The sequence below is a fragment of the Ctenocephalides felis genome, unplaced genomic scaffold (genome assembly GCF_003426905.1).
Source record: "Ctenocephalides felis isolate EL2017-DRISC unplaced genomic scaffold, ASM342690v1 CF-g0.4_SCAFFOLD_01170, whole genome shotgun sequence".
NCBI lineage: Eukaryota > Metazoa > Arthropoda > Insecta > Siphonaptera > Pulicidae > Ctenocephalides > Ctenocephalides felis.
The window spans coordinates 82,883,371-82,901,908 of record NW_020537324.1 but is presented as its reverse complement, the minus strand read 5'-3'; the positions used below and the strand labels follow the sequence as shown (position 1 = coordinate 82,901,908).

The 18,538-nt window shown below is 30.5% G+C and overlaps 3 protein-coding genes across 3 annotated transcripts in view; 2 read left to right on the top strand and 1 right to left on the bottom strand.

Annotated features, from left to right (window-relative positions):
* Positions 1-2,202: 2,202 nt before the first annotated feature.
* Positions 2,203-5,306, top strand: LOC113367798 (activated Cdc42 kinase-like). The gene is made up of 4 exons (XM_026609378.1): positions 2,203-2,333; positions 2,836-2,994; positions 4,773-5,035; positions 5,099-5,306. Exons 1-4 carry the CDS (start codon positions 2,331-2,333, stop codon positions 5,304-5,306), a joined length of 633 nt encoding a protein of 210 aa, XP_026465163.1. The 5' UTR covers positions 2,203-2,330.
* Positions 5,307-6,498: 1,192 nt separating this feature from the next.
* The window catches only part of LOC113367797 (activated Cdc42 kinase-like), a 45,234-nt gene continuing 33,194 nt past the window's right edge, over positions 6,499-18,538 (top strand). Inside the window, exons 1-7 of the mRNA XM_026609377.1 lie at positions 6,499-6,578; positions 8,445-8,717; positions 13,226-13,404; positions 13,473-13,615; positions 16,106-16,222; positions 16,292-16,423; positions 18,181-18,307. Coding sequence (XP_026465162.1) covers positions 6,542-6,578; positions 8,445-8,717; positions 13,226-13,404; positions 13,473-13,615; positions 16,106-16,222; positions 16,292-16,423; positions 18,181-18,307 — 1,008 coding nt within the window. The 5' untranslated portion in view covers positions 6,499-6,541. The remainder of the gene's footprint in view (positions 6,579-8,444; positions 8,718-13,225; positions 13,405-13,472; positions 13,616-16,105; positions 16,223-16,291; positions 16,424-18,180; positions 18,308-18,538) is intronic.
* On the bottom strand, positions 9,280-10,441 carry LOC113365801 (zinc finger protein 99-like). The gene has a single exon (XM_026607345.1). It carries the CDS (start codon positions 10,385-10,387, stop codon positions 9,293-9,295), a length of 1,095 nt encoding a protein of 364 aa, XP_026463130.1. The 5' UTR covers positions 10,388-10,441; the 3' UTR covers positions 9,280-9,292.

The following is an 18,538-nucleotide window of genomic DNA, read 5'->3' as shown; positions in this document are numbered from 1 at the left end:
ATTATTTAGAGAACAAAAGACTTATACACAGGTATTATGATTTAATATTTTAATTTTCAAATACAAGTTTTTGATTTTTTTAACAACAATATTTGAAAGTAGAGGGCAAAAGTTGTATAACCAGCTAAACCTTGATTCATACGACGTTTATATCGGTTATAAACGGCAATGTTTGAAATTCCATAGCAAAAGTATTTTCTTTCGTTGTTATTTGTTTTGGTTGTGAGCACTGTTATTTATTTAAGAGACCTTAATATATTTGTTGAGTCTATGTTATTAAACTGTTTATAAGATGTATTGCTAATTCTAAATTAGATTCACCGACTTTGCTTTAAAAAAAGTTCAAGTTTCCAAAAATTTCGACAAAGAAACATTTTTTTCTAAAAGTTTTTTCTCCAAAAAAGTCATTCTTTTAAAAAAAATTAAACTTTCTCAAAAATCTAATTTTTACAAAGTTTAAAACAAATTTAATCTGTTTTAAAAAAATAATTTTTGGTATGGAAGTTCTAGCAATTTGCCTAAAGGTTGGCAAAGGTGTAAGCAATAAAAATAGTAAATAACAAGAAAAATTTAATTTTAACTAGTAGTATATGACATCTATATTAAGGCAAATTGCTGGAACTTCCCGAACCAAAATTAAAATGTTTAAAAAAGATTCAATTTTCTTTTAGAACACTGAAAAAAATCGATTTTCGAGATTTTAAAATTTTTGAACTAAATTGACCTTTGATTTTTTTATATTTTGAACGTAAAAACGAAATATCGAAGCGCGTGGGCGCCGCGTCGCACTATAACGGATAAACTTGGTACGAAACCCATAGAAAAGTAAACGAAATGTGTTATTTTTATTAAAATCTTTTTATTTTATCTCCGAAACCGTTAGACCTGCCTTCCCAAAAATTTCACCAATTTTTCATTTCGTCAATACAAATAAATGTTTTTTGAATCAAAACAAACGTTCAGAAGGTCCTGAAATGTAAAGATATGCAAAAGTTTTCATTATCGATTTTTCTGCAATTAACATAATTTACCCTACAGGAAGTTCAGTTAACAAAGAAAGTGTGGTATTTTTGAACGATGCTATTTTAAAGTAGAGGACAAACGATGTGTATCGCTTTAAATCGGGCGACGTCGTTTTCACAATTGTATATTTTAAAATATACTGCTACATTGTCAATTTTTTTCATTATATTTTTTTGTTTTTGATCATTGTTGTTTAGTTTACGATACCTGAATATAATTTTTGAGTATATATTATTTAATTGTTTCATACGGGGGCGTTCATTAATCACGTGATCGACTTTTTAAGGATTTTTGGATACCTCACCAAACAATATGTGTATTTTTAGTTACGAGAAAAAATTGTAAAATTTTGTTTTTTTTTAAATGTTTGATTTTTTTTTTAATTCAGGTAAAAAATAAATAAACGTGATATCTTACTATACCCTTTCCTCCCCCACGTGATATTTTGTGATTTTTCACAAACCGCCCCTCCACCTAAAAACCTCAGGAAATCAATGGACGCCCCTTAAAGTGTTTTGTTATTTAATATAAAACAGTTTTTTAATATAATTTTGGTTTTCATAATATAATTACTCGACTCGACTTGGACCAATGCTTATTCGTTAGACGGCGGCGCGGCGCTTATACGCTTCGATATTTCGTCTCTATGCAGTTAAAGCAGTACGATTGCTTTGAAAAAAAGTTTAGAATTTCCAAAATATTTCAAAATACACTTTTTTTCTAAAAGTTTTTTTTTTTAAAAAAAGTAAATTTTTGTCAAAAATTCATAGTTTCTCAAAAATATAATTTTTCAGAGTAAATTTTTTTCAAAAATGTTAATCGTTTTTAAAAAAATAATAATTTTGGTACGGGAAGTTCCAGCAATTTGTCTTAAGGCACGATGCCATGCGCCCCACTAGTTTATTTTAATTTTATTTATTTTTAAATATATATACCACAGATTTCTTCCAAGAGGACTTAAAAAAACAATTATTTTACTTATGGATACAATTAATATATATATATACAAAATTACAATATATAGTAAAATTAATAGTGAACTTAACACAAATTACATAATGCAGAATGTAACAATATTATTCATTTACATAGAATAAGATAAAATAATGAAAGATATTTGAGAAGAAATAAAAAGGTTAACTTGGTTATATGTGATATTTATTTTGCAGGGATCTTGCAGCCAGAAATATTTTGGTGTTTTCAAAATACAAAGTCAAGATTTCTGATTTTGGCTTGAGTCGAGCCTTAGGAGTTGGAAAAGACTATTATCAAACTAATTTTAATGTTAATTTAAAATTACCAATAGCATGGTGAGATTGTAAAACTTTTCAGTCTTTCAATTGTAATCCAAATAATTTATACCGAGAAAGATGCAATTTTAAGAGACTTTTTGCTGAAGGTTGTCTTAATTATTTTAATTATTTTTTTAAATATACTTTTTAATGCTTATCATTTGACTATAAAAACAAGTAATGTTAGCAAAATGTTAGAGGATTAGCTTAATCGGTTTTTATCTCTTTACAAACACCCAGTGTGGTTTTTCTCATTTACTTTGCAATAGTTATCAAATCTTAATGAATTCCTGCAATACTGATATGATATTTTAATTCCTGATTCAATACAAACATAATTACACATTTATTTTCTGATAAAAACATTCTAAGATTAACTATTTAATTTATTCTAAAGTCTAACTATAAAATTGTATAATTTTTATCTTCAAAATGTTAGTTAACTTTCTATTCCAATTATTTATTTATTGTGATTTTTCTTTGGTTAGTAATCAAAACAAATATTAATATTTTTTCCAAGGTGTGCTCCAGAGTGTATAAGTTATTTAAGGTTACATCAGCCTCCGATGTCTGGGCTTATGCGGTTACACTCTGGGAAATGTTCTCTTATGGATTTCAACCGTGGGCAGCACTCACTGGACATCAGATATTACAAGCCATCGATGAACCAAATTATCAGGTAATAATCAATATAATAATAGTCTTATAAATATATATTTATTTGCTATAGTGGAATTCATTATTAATATTTAAATATTGCATTTAAAATATTTTTAACTTCCCGAAGGAGAAGTTTATGTTTTTATAAAAAAAATCGATTTGCTAATTTTATGTTTTTAATTTTAATTAATTTTAGTGTGAATTTTATGGTCTTATAGAACTTACTGAAACATTACGGCCTTACGACAAGTTGTTTAATTAACTTCCCGAAGGAGAAGTTTATGTTTTTCATAAAAAATCCGACTCGGTAATTTTATGTTTTCTCGACGTTTCAAACCATTCTGAATCGAATGAGACCAAATTTGGAAAAAGTATGTGTGCGTGTGAACGGATTTTTTATTTTATTTATTTATTTTAAATATATAGCTCACAGATTTCTTCCAAGAGGACTCAAAAATACATTTTTACCGTAAATCAAAGTTTTCTCAAAAACGGCTAGACCGATTTCAAAAATTTAAAAGCTATTCGATGTATCTCGATGAGGACTAGGGTTTTTGAGTTTTGTGCGACAATCGGCCGGGCCGTTTCTTTGTAAATCGCAGAAAAGTGAAAATTTTTTCGTCCACGTTTTAGCCCGCAATTCTGAATCGATTTTGAAAATTCAAAAACCGTTTGAAAGATATTGGTTGGTAATTGTGCTGATTAGTTTTTGGTTGAGATCGGCCGGGCCGTTTTCTTGTAATAAAGTTTAAAAAAAAAAAAAATCGACGATTTTTATGATTATTTTTTTGACGGTAGATACCATAGTCTTCTAGATCATACTAAAATATTACGACCCTACGACAAATGGTTTAGCTTTAAAAATTCGTCAAAGTTTGCAAAAATTGGTATCGTTTTTTTGACATTTGTCAAAATTAGACCTTTGATCGACGTTTTCTCAAAAACGCCTGAACCGATTTCAGAATTTAAAAGCCATTCGATGTGTTTCGATGAGGACTATGGTTTGTCAGTTTTGGGCGACGACCTGCCAACCCGTTTCTTTGTAATTTGAAAAAAAGTGTTAAACTTTTCGTCCACATTTAGCTCATACTACCGAACCGATTTTCAAAAATCAAAAACTGTTCGAAAGATATTAGTTGGGAATAATACTGATTAGTTTTAGGTAAAAATCTACCGAACCGTTTTCTTGTAATTATCTATTGAAAAAAAAATTTAGCCGATTTTTATGGAACTTTTTTTGGCGATATATATCATGGTCTTATGGAACTTACTGAAATATTACGGCCTTACGACAAGTCGTTTAATTTTAAAAATTCATTAAAATTTGAGAAAATGAATAGTTTTTTTGGCGTTTGTTAAAATTAAAATCAGACGATTTACTTGGTATAACGATAGAGTACTTGGTCTTAATGAACATACTAAACCATTAAAGTCCTACGGAAACTGGTTCAATTATAAAAATTATTGATTTTTGAAAATTTGCCTTTAAAAAATACTCTGAGTTAGCGTGTTCGTTCGTTTTCAATAATGTGTAATAAATCCACTCGGAATACTTTTAATAACTTATAAATTAATTTATTTTTTATTGATTAAGTCGATTATCTAAACATATCAGGAAGTTCACGTAACTTCTCTCAAGGCAAAATACCAATACCAACTACTTTGTTATACTATTTATAGTTGATTTCATCATCAATACTTACTTAATGTATATATATATATATATATATATATATATAAACGATGTTTATTTGATTATGATTTTTACTATTTTTTGTATATTTCTTTTACCTTCAGCGTTTAGAGCAACCAGAATGCTGCCCCAAAGAATATTACTCCCTGATGATGAAATGCTGGCAGCACGACCCTCTCGACAGACCGAGTTTTGCAGAAATTCTATCCTATTTACCAGAATGCAAACCTGAAAGAGTCCAGGCTATCGTAAACACTGTATCTAACCTGAACGTGAACTGCAATATGGGGATGCTTGGAGACATGAAGAGCAATCAGAACAGACTTCAGTATCGGGCTGGGGATATTATCACTGTCTTGGACAAAGTGTAAGGGGATAATAGACTTATGTTATTAACATTATTATATTTTATGAGTATTTTATATTTTAGTACTCATTCTCCGTTATGGAGAGGTGTTCTGGACAGCAGTGGACGTGGAGGTCTTTTCGACCCTGCGACTACTGTCACATATGTAGGACCTTTGCCGAATTCAGGAAATCTTGCATCTTCTGTGACCAGTGGCTCTGGTCAAGGAGGTATCAGTCGGACTCCTCAAACTGGGAACAGGAATAACAATAATGGAGCTTTTCATAGGTAGAAATAGGACAATATTAAATATATTTTATTTTTAACTTCCCGAAGTTAACTTTTGTTTGTCAATTTTGTGCGACAATCGGCCAAGCCGTTTCTTTATAAATCGCAAAAAAGTGAAAAAAATTTCGTCTACGTTTTAGCCCGCAATTCTGAATCGATTTTGAAAATTCAAAAACCGTTCGAAAGATATTGGTTGGAAATCGTGCTGATTAGTTTTTGATAGAGATCGTCCGGGCCGTTTTCTTGTAATAAAGTTTAAAAAAAAAAATTCGACGATTTTTATGATTATTTCTTTGACGGTAGATACCATAGTCTTCTAGATCATACTAAAATATTACGTCCCTACGACAACTGGTTCAGCTTTAAAAATTCGTCAAAGTTTGCAAAAATTGGTATCGTTTTTTTGGCATTTGTCAAAATTAGACCTTTGATCGACGTTTTCTCAAAAACGCCTGAGCCGATTTTAGAAATTTAAAAGCTATTTGATGTATTTCGGTGAGGACTATCGTTTGTCAGTTTTGTGTGTCGATCTGCCAAGCCGTTTCTTTGCAATTTGAAAAAAGTGTTAAACTTTTCGCGCACATTTAAGCTCATCCTACCGAACCGATTTTGAAAAATCAAAAACTGTTCGAAAGATATTAGTTGGGTATAATACTGATTAATTTTAGGTGAAAATCTACCGAGCCGTTTTCTTGTAATTAACTGTTGAAAAAAAAAATTAAGCCGATTTTCATGGAACCTTTTTTTGGCGATATACATCATGGTCTTATAGAACTTACTGTAATATTACGGCCTTACGGCAAGTAGATTAATTTTAAAAGTTCGTCAAACTTTGCTAAAATTATTATCGTTTTTTTAAAGTAGGATTGATGAAGTATATTATTTACACTTTTTTTTTTTTTATTAAGTCGATTATTTACACATATCGGGAAGTTCATGTAACTTGCCTCAAGGCAAAATATCAAACCAACTAGTTACTATTATTTTTGAAACCTTGTGAAATAATTATGATAGTTATAGATACAATATTATATTATTTTGAAGGATTTAAATGCTTAATTTGACATTATATTATTATTTTAAGAAACTATTAGGTTTTCCTAAATTGGTCAATTAATTTAGTTGATTTAACAAAGTCAATTTCAGTCAATTATGGTATTAAGGTAAATGATGCCATATTTTTATTTCAGGTCTTCATTTTCTGTTGATCGTAACAGCAAAAGGAGATTGAGGACTGAAATGATTAGTTCGCCACAAGGAGATCTTAAACATACAGGTAAATAAATTCATAGTTTAATAAAAAGACTTAACTCAATTTAAATAGAATCAGTTTCAGATTAGGTTGTCACTTGCAAAGACTATTTTTATTACCCAGAAGCATTTGTATGTAGTGTGCTTTGCAGTGGGTAAACTATTCATATATTTTTAACTTCCCGAAGGAGAAGTTTATGTTTTCATCAAAAAATCCGAATTGCTAATTTTATGTTTTCTTGACGTTTCAAGCCATTCTGAATCGAATGAGACCAAATTTGGAAAAAGTATGCGTGTGTGTGCGTGTATGTGAACAGATTTTTTGCCGTGAATCGCCGTTTTCTCGAAAACGGCTTTACCGATTTCAAAAATTTAAAAGCCATTCGATGTATCTCGATGAGGACTATAATTTGTCAGTTTTGTGAGACGATCTGCCGAGCCTTTTTCTTTGTAATTTGAAAAAAAGTGTTAAACTTTTCATCCACATTTAAGCTCAAACTACCGAATCGATTTTAAAAAATCAGAAACTGTTCGAAAGATATTAGTTGAGAATGATACTGATTAGTTTTAGGTGAAAATCTACCGAGCCGTTTTCTTGTAATTAACTGTTGAAAAAAAAATTCATATGGATTTTTGTGGAACTTTTTTTGGTTATATATATCATGGTCTTATAGAACTTACTGAAATATCACGGCCTTATGACAAGTAGTTTAATTTTAAAAATTCATCAAAGTTCGAGAAAATGAGTAATTTTGTTGACGTTTGTTAAAATTAAAATTAGATGATTTACTTGGTCTTAATGAACCTACTAAACCATTAACGTCCTACGAAAATTTGTTCAATTATAAAAATTATTGATTTGTGCAAAATTGCTTTTAGAAAATACTCCGAGTTAAAGTGTTCGTTCGTTTTCAATTACGTGTAATAAATCCTCTCGGAATACTTTTAATCACTCATAAATTAATTTGTTTATTATTGATTAAGTCGATTATCTACACATATCGGGAAGTTCATGTAACTTGCCTTAAGGCTAAATACCAAACCAACTAGTTTGTTAGCTGCTCATTTCAGTTATGCACCACATTTGCAATCAGTTAGTTATTTTATACTAAAAATATTTTTTATGACAACGCGTTTGCTGGGTCAGCTAGTATATATATATATAATTATATATATAATTATATATATAATTTGAACAAAATTTATTTAAACGAAGAATTATAGAGGGATCTTTTTTAACTATTTATAACAATAAGACAATAAATAAACGGAATGAACTCAACACGCTGTGCGACACAAATCTCTTCTATTTAGATAACATTTCCAAATTTCTTACAAAACAATAAAAGCGTTCGCGCAAAGGATTTACAATTTGTTCCACACATGTGCAGAATCTTGGTAAAAATATTTTTTAAAAAATGTCTTTCTCCATTACATCTTCAACCAGTCTACGAATAACACACTATCCATTTGTGATTTTTTCAAATCAGTATTTTGTGAAAATATTGTTGTAATTTCAAGTTAATGTTTATAATACATAGTGTAGTGCATTACCATATCCTAATACCATGGATTATTAAAATTTTCCAATTTAACACTAAGATCAACTAATTGTAAGTACTAATTACTATTTTATTTTTTTCTTTTCACTCCAATTCAATTGTTTTAGTTTTTAATTTTATTTTTAGTTTCCACTGAATGAAGGCTAGGATTATAGCCGAAACGTATGGATTTAAAATAAATTTTTGAAAGAAATTCATGTTTTTTATTGATGTTATGCCCGATTATTAGACTTTGTTAATACATATGTCAACATCAAATTCAGAATCATACAAAATATATATATATATATATATATATATATATATAAATTGTCCTCTATCTTTTTTAGGTCATGTTGGTCTCGACGGAGCCTATTTCGGAGACATAGCTTTCCTTCGTGCCATTGGCAATGCAAACACGACTCCAGGTAATGGTGAAGCACTTCTTTCCAATAATGGCCTGTCTCCGAATGTCCCTAGGCAAATAGTGGCTCCTTATAAGCCTTCTGAAGATCTAGACGAGCAACCATTATTGGCTTCATCAGATGGAGGATGTCTCGCAAATGCTGAGACTGCATCTGGTTCTAATACTGATGGAGTTAGTGGACGAAATAGATCTCAAGGTAAAATATTGATGATAAAAAATTCGTAGAAACAGCTCTGATATATATAAATATTTTGACTTAAACAGGAAATGTTTATAATATAAATATTAAACTAGTGGGGTGTATTTCTGCTTATGTTGAAGAAATTATTGTTTTTGGGAAAAGAAAATATATATATATATATCAATTTTTTTCTTTATGAAAATAATTCGGATTTTCAAAAATTTGATTTGGTACGGGAAGTTCCGGCAATTTGAATCCACCAGTTGAAATCTGTTTAGGATTGTGCTTAATTTTTTTTTCTCTATTCTACTAATTCTACTAATTAATTGATCAGTATAATTTGGCATTAATGGATCAAAAATTGTTTTTAATTAATTTTGTTTGAAATATTACGACTGAGTACAGTTTAATAAGAAATATGCATTTTAATAAAATTTGTAACAATATCTGTGAATCTTATAATATAAAAACAAATATATTTAAATAAATTTATTTATAGTACTAAATATTTGTACAGCAGTAATTAAATTTACAATGCAAATAAAATATAAGTAATTCATAGATATTTCTGCTTTCTGCTTGTTAATATTTCATTGATCATCATCATGTTTTCTATTATGAACATTCACTTTGTGTCTCTTCAAGCTGTTCGATAGTGCAAATTCCTTATTGCATGTATCACATTTGAAAGGGCGTTCCCCTGTGTGAATACGCATGTGCCTATTCAAGTCACCCGATTGTGCATATGTTTTACTGCATATTTTACACTTGTAAGGGCGTTCACCTGTATGAAAAAGCATATGTGATTTCAAATTACCTTTTCGTCTGAATGTCTTATGACAGATTTTGCATTTGAACGGGCGTTCTCCTGTATGAATAAGCATGTGTAATTTCATACTACCGTTTTCTATGAATGTCTGATTGCATATTATGCATTTGAAAGGCCGTTCTACTGTATGAATGAGCATATGTCTTTTCAAAATGCTATTTTCTTTCAATGTCTTATGACAGATTTTGCATTCGATAGGGCGTTCTGTGCTATGAGTAATCATGTGCCGTTTCAATCTTGATGAAATCTTAAATGTCTTATCACATACATTGCATTTATTGTTTCCATTTTTGCCATTTCTAGGTATGTGGTCAACCATGTACTCTTTCAAATAATTATATTCTGAAAATGATCTATTAGAAATGTCATATTCACAACCGGGTGTCTCAATTACCTCCTGTTTGATGTCTTCTTCAATAGTTATTTCGGAATTCGTAAATCTTTCCAGGCAAGTTTCATCATTTTCTAAACATGATTCAGACTTAACAATACCTTCAAGATCAACACATTCGTTTTCAAATTTTATGTCTTCTGTTGAAAGTGGCTCAATTTTAATTTTCTGATCATCATCAACCATGTGCTCTTTCGAATAATTAGATTCTGAAAATGATCTATTATCAATTTCATATTTACAATCGGCTGACTCATTTACCTCCTGTTTGAGTTCTTCTTCAATAGTTATTTCGGAATTCATAAATCTTTCCAGGCAAGTTTCATCATCTTCTAAGCATGAATCAGACTTAACAATACCTGCAAGATTTCCATTACATTCATTTTCAAGTTTTATGTCTTCTATTGAAAGTTCTAGTGGCTCAATTTTAATTTTCTGATCATTCATAATTGTTTCTTCAGACATTTTCACTGCGTATGGTATCCTTTTCAAATATCTCAAATATTATAATGAATCTAAATATACTTGCACTTGTCGTAGAAAATCTTCCAGCTGTTTATTATTTTACATTAACACTTTACATTACACGGTTATGGTCGTTCCGAAATCCGAATTCAAGTTGACATTTCGAGCATAGAGTATCTTTTGATAAAGACGCGATCAGAAGGATTCTTAGTTAGGGGACATCTTGTAGTCGCCAATTTGGCGCTAGTGAGCCGATGAAAAAGTATTGTCAAATGTTTTATTTTGGTGACTAAAGCCGGCCACAGACGTAACTGTATACTTGCGCAACCTGCGACTTGCACATGTACAGTTAACCCTCGCTTTACGCGGCAAGTGCGTACCGTGCAGTATAGGAACCGTGCTATAAGAAATTCGTATTTAACATACAATTCAGGCTAATTCGTAGTGCGTTCTATGGAACCTTACATAGCGCAGTATGGGAACCGTGTTATGAGAGACTCAGAGTTGGTACAAATCGCACCATTTTTATCGCGTTGTATGGAGACCAAGAAATACAACTTGAAGTAGGAGAAATACGGACGAAATGACATTTAGGACATTGACACCTTATTCAAAAATTGGCGCGACACAGTAGTCAGCTCAAACGTGTTCTTAGACAGCTATTATATAATCAAGCATGTCTAAAAGATAACAGTCGATAACAAAATTTACATCAATACCCTTTTGTACAACGACCTTATGGGCTGTTGACCAAATACCGTGTAATAAGAAGTCCGTGTAGTCGGAGGGATGTCGGATTTTTAGCTCCGTGTAGTATGGGAACCGTGTACCCAGAGTGCCGTGTAAAGCGAGGGCCTACTGTATTCTGTAACGTCTGTGGCGTGTTTATTGCGCAACTTGGCAGACTGGTGCAAGCGAGTAGGCATGAGCACTTTCCGATTATTTTAATTGCGCAATCATTCAAGTCGGCAAATTCAGCACATGTCCCGTTTTTATTTTACTTTGTAGCGAATTCATTAGTCAAATTTATGAAGTTATCGACAATTAAAAGTTATTAAATTAGCCCTCTTAACACTTTGAATTCTCTTCTGATGCTGTAAATATATAAATTTACTAGTTGGTTTGGTATTTAGCCTTGAGGCAAGTTACATGAACTTCCCGATATGAGTAAATAATCGACTTAATCAATAAAAACTAAATTAATTTAAGAGTAATTAAAAGTATTCCGAGTGGATTTATTACACATAATTGAAAACAAACAAACAGATTAACTCGGAGTATTTTCTAAAAGTAAATTTTCAGAAATCAATATTTTTTATAATTGAACCAGTTTCCAGGACTTTAATGGTTTATTATGTTCAAGAATAAGCAATCTATCATTATACCAAGTAAATCGTCTAATTTTAATTTTAACAAATGTCAAAAGAACTACTCATTTTCTCAAACTTTGATGAATTTTTAAAATCAATCTATTTGTCGTAAGGCCGTAATATTTCAGTAAGTTCTATAAGACCATGATATATATATCGCCAAAAAAAGTTCCATAAAAATCTGCTTGATTTTTTTTTCAACAGTTAATTACAAGAAAACGGCTCGGTAGATTTTCACCTAAAACTAATCAGTATCATTCCCAACTAATATCTTTCGAACAGTTTTTGATTTTTTAAAATCGATAGCTTAAATGTGGACGAAAAGTTTTCAATTATGTGTAATAAATCCTCTCGGAATACGTCTAGTCACTCATAAATTAATTTATCTATCATCAATTAAGTCGATTATTTACACATTTCGGGAAGTTCATGTAACTTGCCTCAAGGCAAAATATCAAACCAACTAGTTTTCTAAGGAATGCCAAAATGTTCAGAAGGTTTTGAAACGTAAAATATATAAAAACATTTATTTTCGATTTTTTTTGCGATTACTATAACTTGCCCTACGGTAAGTTAAAAACCTTTGAAAATTTATCTTCTATATATATAAAAATAAATCGGGTTTTTCTTCCAGAACGCACGAACCGATTTCGGCAATTTTGCATTCGTTGGAAAGGTCTCGGCAAATTGCTGGAACTTCACGCACCGTAATTAAAAATTCGAGTAATGACATTAGTGAGAATTATCAGAATTATGCTTGGTTAAGTCAACGAGCAATTCTTGCCGCAAAGAATAATGACACGCACTGAATTTTACCATTCAATCAAAAATAACTGGCGATTTGGTGACATACCAATGATTCCGACTGGTTTTCCGTTTGACTTCAAACGATTGCAATTTCCAAGCGTTCGCAATAACAAGTCTCAAGACTAATCGCTTAGTGTTTGCGGGATAAATTTCAAATAGATTATTTAGAAAATCATTGTTTTTTGCATGGGCAGTTATACGTTGCCTGTTCACGAGTTGGAAAACCATCCGCTTTGTTTGTGTTAACGTCACACCAAAAAACAAAAAATGTGGTTTACCAAAGAGCACTTCAATGAAACGGATAATTTGCGGATTCACTTTCATTTACTTAGAAACGTTCAACTAAAAAATACTTCATTTTTGTAATCGAAATAAATTCATTACTGTTGTATAATAAAATTAAATTTTTCCTTTTCAAATTTAAAACAAACAAAAAATTTCTTCATCTTTCTCACGAAACCATCTGGTGACGAAACGAAATTCGTCGGGTTTGCTAGTTTATTTATATAAATAACAAAAATTTTATTTAAACAAAAAAATTATTTCTCTTTAAAAAACCAATATTAAAAAAAAAATAACAAAATCGGATTTCCTTTTTCTTTATTGACTCGACTATTAAGACAAAATGCCACTTACACCAAGCCCTATTATCTATTTCTAGTTCCCAATTTAAATCTAAATTTAAATCTGGATTTGAGGAAGGACTTCAGCGATTCCAACGGCAGGAAAGTGAAATGGTCGAAGGACGAGAATGATTTTGCAGACAACAATGCAGAACCTCATGAGTACCACGAAATATCGGATGACGAGAACGTAGTCTCTGATAGTCCTGGATTTGAGGTAACTACAACCACAACCATATTTTTTAATTAATTTATTTACAATCTAATGTTTCTATTATTTACCAGAAGTCATTTGATCTCGGCCCAAGCCTGTTGGACGAAATGGAAAGCATGTTTCGAAGTCTTGGAAGTCCCAAAGCACCGCCTTCTCCGGCAGTCGATCACGATGGCGTCAATCAAAGAAACGAGATAATGGAATTATCTAACAGGTAATAATTATTATAATTGATTTAACAATTATTTGTCTATATCTTATATATAAAATTCTCCTGTAACAATGTATGAATGATTAATCCTCCTAAACTATAATTCGGATTTTCATCAATCTTCCTGAAGTTTGTTCGGGAAATTTTCTTGATTTTTTGATTCATAGAAATATAGTTAGATTGTAGAAATAAATGGAAAAAATTACAAAAAACCGCTTATCATTGTTTGAACTTGAAAATATTTAAGGCATAGTTTGACATTAAAAACAAGTGAAGACTGTCATTTGCCAAACATTTCCCTTCACTTATAGGCTAAGACAATATTAAAATGTAATAAATTCGTGTTATAAATAAGGAAAATCTAATGTCTACATTATTATTGCCGAAAAGATGTGCCAAAAAATAAAATAATATAAGATTTACAGTCAACATCTGACAGGTGATGCAGTCTGCGCATGCGTCTGTCAGTGATCGCACATCAAACTTAGCCTATAATTCACTTGGACTGATTATTATTTTTTAACTTTTAAATGCAGTTGTGTTTTGCCTTACTTTACTAAATGACGATACAAAAATAATTTACTTATTCAAACAATCATTTAGAAGTTTCATTGTGTCAAAAATTTATATGTTTGGCATTGGATACGAAATATTTACTCATGACAATGAAGCATTTTGGGTCTGAATATTTTTAATGTGCTCCAATTTGCATGAAATTTTAGAATTAGGTCCATCTTACTCTCAAGTTTAAAAGTGAAAATAATTTATACTCCTTTGCCACTTCCCGGGCGGATGACGTCCGTTTTCAGTGGTGCAATTGTATCTCTTTCAAAATAACGTTGAATATCGATAAAAGAACTAATTAGAAGAAAAAAATGTTTAATAATGTTTTTCAAAAAAGAAACTGGCTACTGAAAATTTGTTCTATTTACGTATTTCATGGTTTTTCGCAAATATTTCTAAAAATATACGTTTTAACAAAAATCATGTAATGAACAAAATTATATCAATTAAAATCCTAATAAATCGGTGTTCTATAAATTGTTCTAGGAACAATATTAGGCTAGATATGAAAATGGGGTTTTATAGTACTTAAAATAAGCTTTAAAATGAGTATACATTATAATGAGTGAGCTATCATGCAGATAAAAGACGCATATGATATTTTTTTCATTTGAAGCAAATAGTTTTTGAGTGCCATTTCCACCAAAATTAAAAATAATCGTATTCTCTCTAGAATCAATTTGGTTTAGGAGATCTTGACAGATTCTAGAAAATACCACAACTTTAGTGCAAGCGATTTCCAAAAAGCTCATGATTTCATGAAAAGAATCTATTTAAAAAACTAAAAGATACGTATAAAGGTATATAGATGAAAATTAAAGGTCTTTTTCTGACTAATTATTGCTTTTTATTTTTTTCTGTTACACAAATATGGACAGAGAAGTTACGGTAAAATAAGAGAAGTTACTGTAAAATTTATGATAGAGAAAGTTGTAGATCATTTAATTACATTTAAAATAGTAAGTTACAAGTTCTGATAAAATCAGAATTAAAAGAGTTATAATCCAATTAATGCCAGGGTGGTGAAGGAGTGCAAATTGTTTTCACTTCTGAATTTAAAATAAAGATTAGCCTATTTCCCACACGCTTTTTCCTCTCCATTTACTGCAAAAATTTTGTTGATCGTAGGTTGAATAAAGCACATGTGAACAAGATTTGACAAATTAATTCACTTCAAATATAAACTTAAGTAATGATGTATATTGAATTATTAGTGAGAAAAATGTAATTTAGATATTAAACTTACTAAAAGCCAGTTAAAATATGGTACGAATATATAAAAATTATAGGCAATATTTTTGAAGCAATTATTTTGGGTAGAAAATTCCAAGGTGATATTGTACCTTTACCGCAAATGCTATATATTAATTCTTTCTGAATTTGTTATACCTTTTAAAGGACTTCAATTTTCAACACGTGTATCTTTTACTATAAATCACAAAGGCAGACGATGATTTTTTGTGTGATAAATTTGGAAAATCAATGTTTTAGTCGTGAATAAACAAAAAATCATTCATTTATACATCCACATCTACAGGTATGATTGAAAAAGTGTATAACCCTTGGCATTAAAATAAATTGAGCTATTGGAAATAAATTTGTTCTATTAATTGCAGTGTATAAGTTTTAATATACAATTTTATTGAATATATTTTAATATTTGTTAAATGGATAATTGAAGTGTTAACTGTGGGAATTGAGAATAATCATTTTATTTGAAGCAGTTCTACATTTGACATCACTTGTATATTGGTGTAAATAGTAATTCGAAAAACAATAATTATTATTTTCAACTGAGCGGTAAATATTAGTATAGGATATTGAAAAAACGTAGATGTGGGTGCAGGATAACGTCTGTCGGGTGTTCTAGTATATATATATATATATATATATATATATATATATATATAATATATTTTATTTTATCAGGTTAAGCAGAACAGCCAGTACCGGCAAGAAAAAGCAAGTGAGCGTAAAACCTATTTCTGCATCTGACGAACGAGCTTTGGACTGTGCCATTGCAATGGCGAATGAAATATCAGCAAGGTATTAAACTCAAATGAAATATAATTATTCCATGTGTATAATTAATGTTTTGTTATTTTTATTTGATAGATCTATGACCGATCTGGAAAGTTACAATGGAACTGTAGATGGTTTATCGCACTCGTCCAGACAACAAGCGAGTCCTCATACTTCGGCCAGGAAGAAATTCAGTTTTCGGTTTCCTACATCCGGAAATATCAAGTAAGATAATAAATATTTTTAATTTCCCTTATTGTTAGAGTGATAGTAATAGAAACTAGTGGTGTATGACATGGTGCCTTGAGGCAAATTGCTGGAACTTTCCGTACCGTAATGAAATATTTGAGGAATACTAAATGTTTTCAAATAGATTATTATAAATACTGAAACTGTTATTATTCGTATTTTATAGATAAAATATATGAGCTTATAAATTGGACGACGACGTTTATACGAGGTGTGTTCAAAAAGTACCCGGAATTTTTAAATTTCGCGGGTCTGGAGTGTCTGATTGTCAAAATTTTTTTTTTATTGTGTTGGTATACATGCCCCTAAAGTATGATGAAATTTTCAGCTATATTCACTGTTTACTTTGTCTGTGGTAGTCGCTAAGGTTCGACGTGTTTTTCTGAGCTCGGCGATTTTTACAATGGAAGAATTGAAAAGTCAAAGATTTTGTATTAAATTTTGCGTAAAAAATGAAATAAAGTGTTGCAAAGTGCAAAAATTCACCAGATATGGCTCCGTGTGACTTTTTCCTATTCCCAAAGTTGAAGAGACCCATGAAAGGACGGCGGTTTTCCTCGATTGAAGAAATAAAGGCCGAATCGCTGAGAGTGCTCAAGGACATATCAAAAAGTGAATATCAAGGGTGCTTCGAAAATTGGAAAAAACGCTGGCATAAGTGTATTATATCTGGGGGGGACTACTTTGAAGGGGACCACATTAATGTAGACGAATAAATAAATATTTTTTTGAAAAAACGAAAATTCCGGGTACTTTTTGAACAGACCTCGTATATGTTTACACGAAAAGTAAATAAACAAAATATAATCAATCGAATTTAAAATAAAGGACATTGTCTAATATTTATAAGAATTATATAAACTGAATTGCAAAGTTGAAATTATTAATTTCTCGTAGGGTAAGTTATAGTAATCGCAAAAAAATCGAAAATGAAATTTTTTTATTTTGGCATACCTTAAAAAAAATGGATGTATGTGTGTGTGTGTGTACGTGTGTGTATGTATGTGCGGATACAAATTTTCGTCGACGATTTCGGGAACACGAATGAAGCGATCTGGATCATTCAAAAAACATTCGATTCGTAATGATAAGGAGACGTGCTGATTAGTTTTTGGCGAAGGCAGGTGTAGCTGTTCCGAAGATACGGGGCAAAAAGTGCCGAAAACGGTAACTCAGTTTTTAAGAGAACGGAGCGTCCGATTTAAATAATTCAAAAAAACATTTTACTTGTATTGACAAGATGAAGAACCGATCAAATTTTCATAAATGCGGGTCTAGCGTTTTCGGAGATCTAGTAAAAAAAGTAAAAAAAATGCCTTTTGGCGGTCAAAAATGATCATTAGACATATGCACATCAAATTATCAGATATTTTATAGAGATTTTAACAATAAATATAAATTTTGTTTACATTCCTATGGGTTCCGTACCAATGTTTATCTGTTAGACGGCGACGCGGCCGCTATGTAGTTAAAGCAGTACGATTGCTTTGAAAAAAAAGTTACCTGATTTTTTTTGAAAAAAATTCAAACATTTTCAATAAAAGGTCGAAATTTTTTGGGGCCAAATTTCGAAAAAAAGTCGATCACGTGATTAATGGACGATGAGATAGAAAGACACAGAGAGAGAAACAATGAGATAGAAAGAATGAGATGGAAAGGCAAAGAGAGAGAAAGTTAGACAAATAAATTTAAGGCAGAATTCCACTTACAATTATTAATTATGAATATTTTAGTTCCCAGAACGGTGGAAGTCCAAGTCACAACCAGGGCAATAACCAGGCAGGAAGCGCTCATCAGAATAGCACGAATAGGACAGAATGCAGTTTTTATCAAGAAGCGCAGAGCATACCTGATTTACAGGTATGTCATACGATTACTTTTCTTTTACCTATCAAGACTACAAAAGTCTCGAACAAAAAACAAAGATAAATTTACAAGAAACCATTTCTAATTTGCAATTGGTATATAACGATGCAATGTAGTTATGCTTTTATTTTTTAACAACGGAGACGGTTAATTAATATAGATTTTGTGTAGATTTACTTTGTTCTAATTTGCATCACTGTAGTATATCACTTTATATATATATAT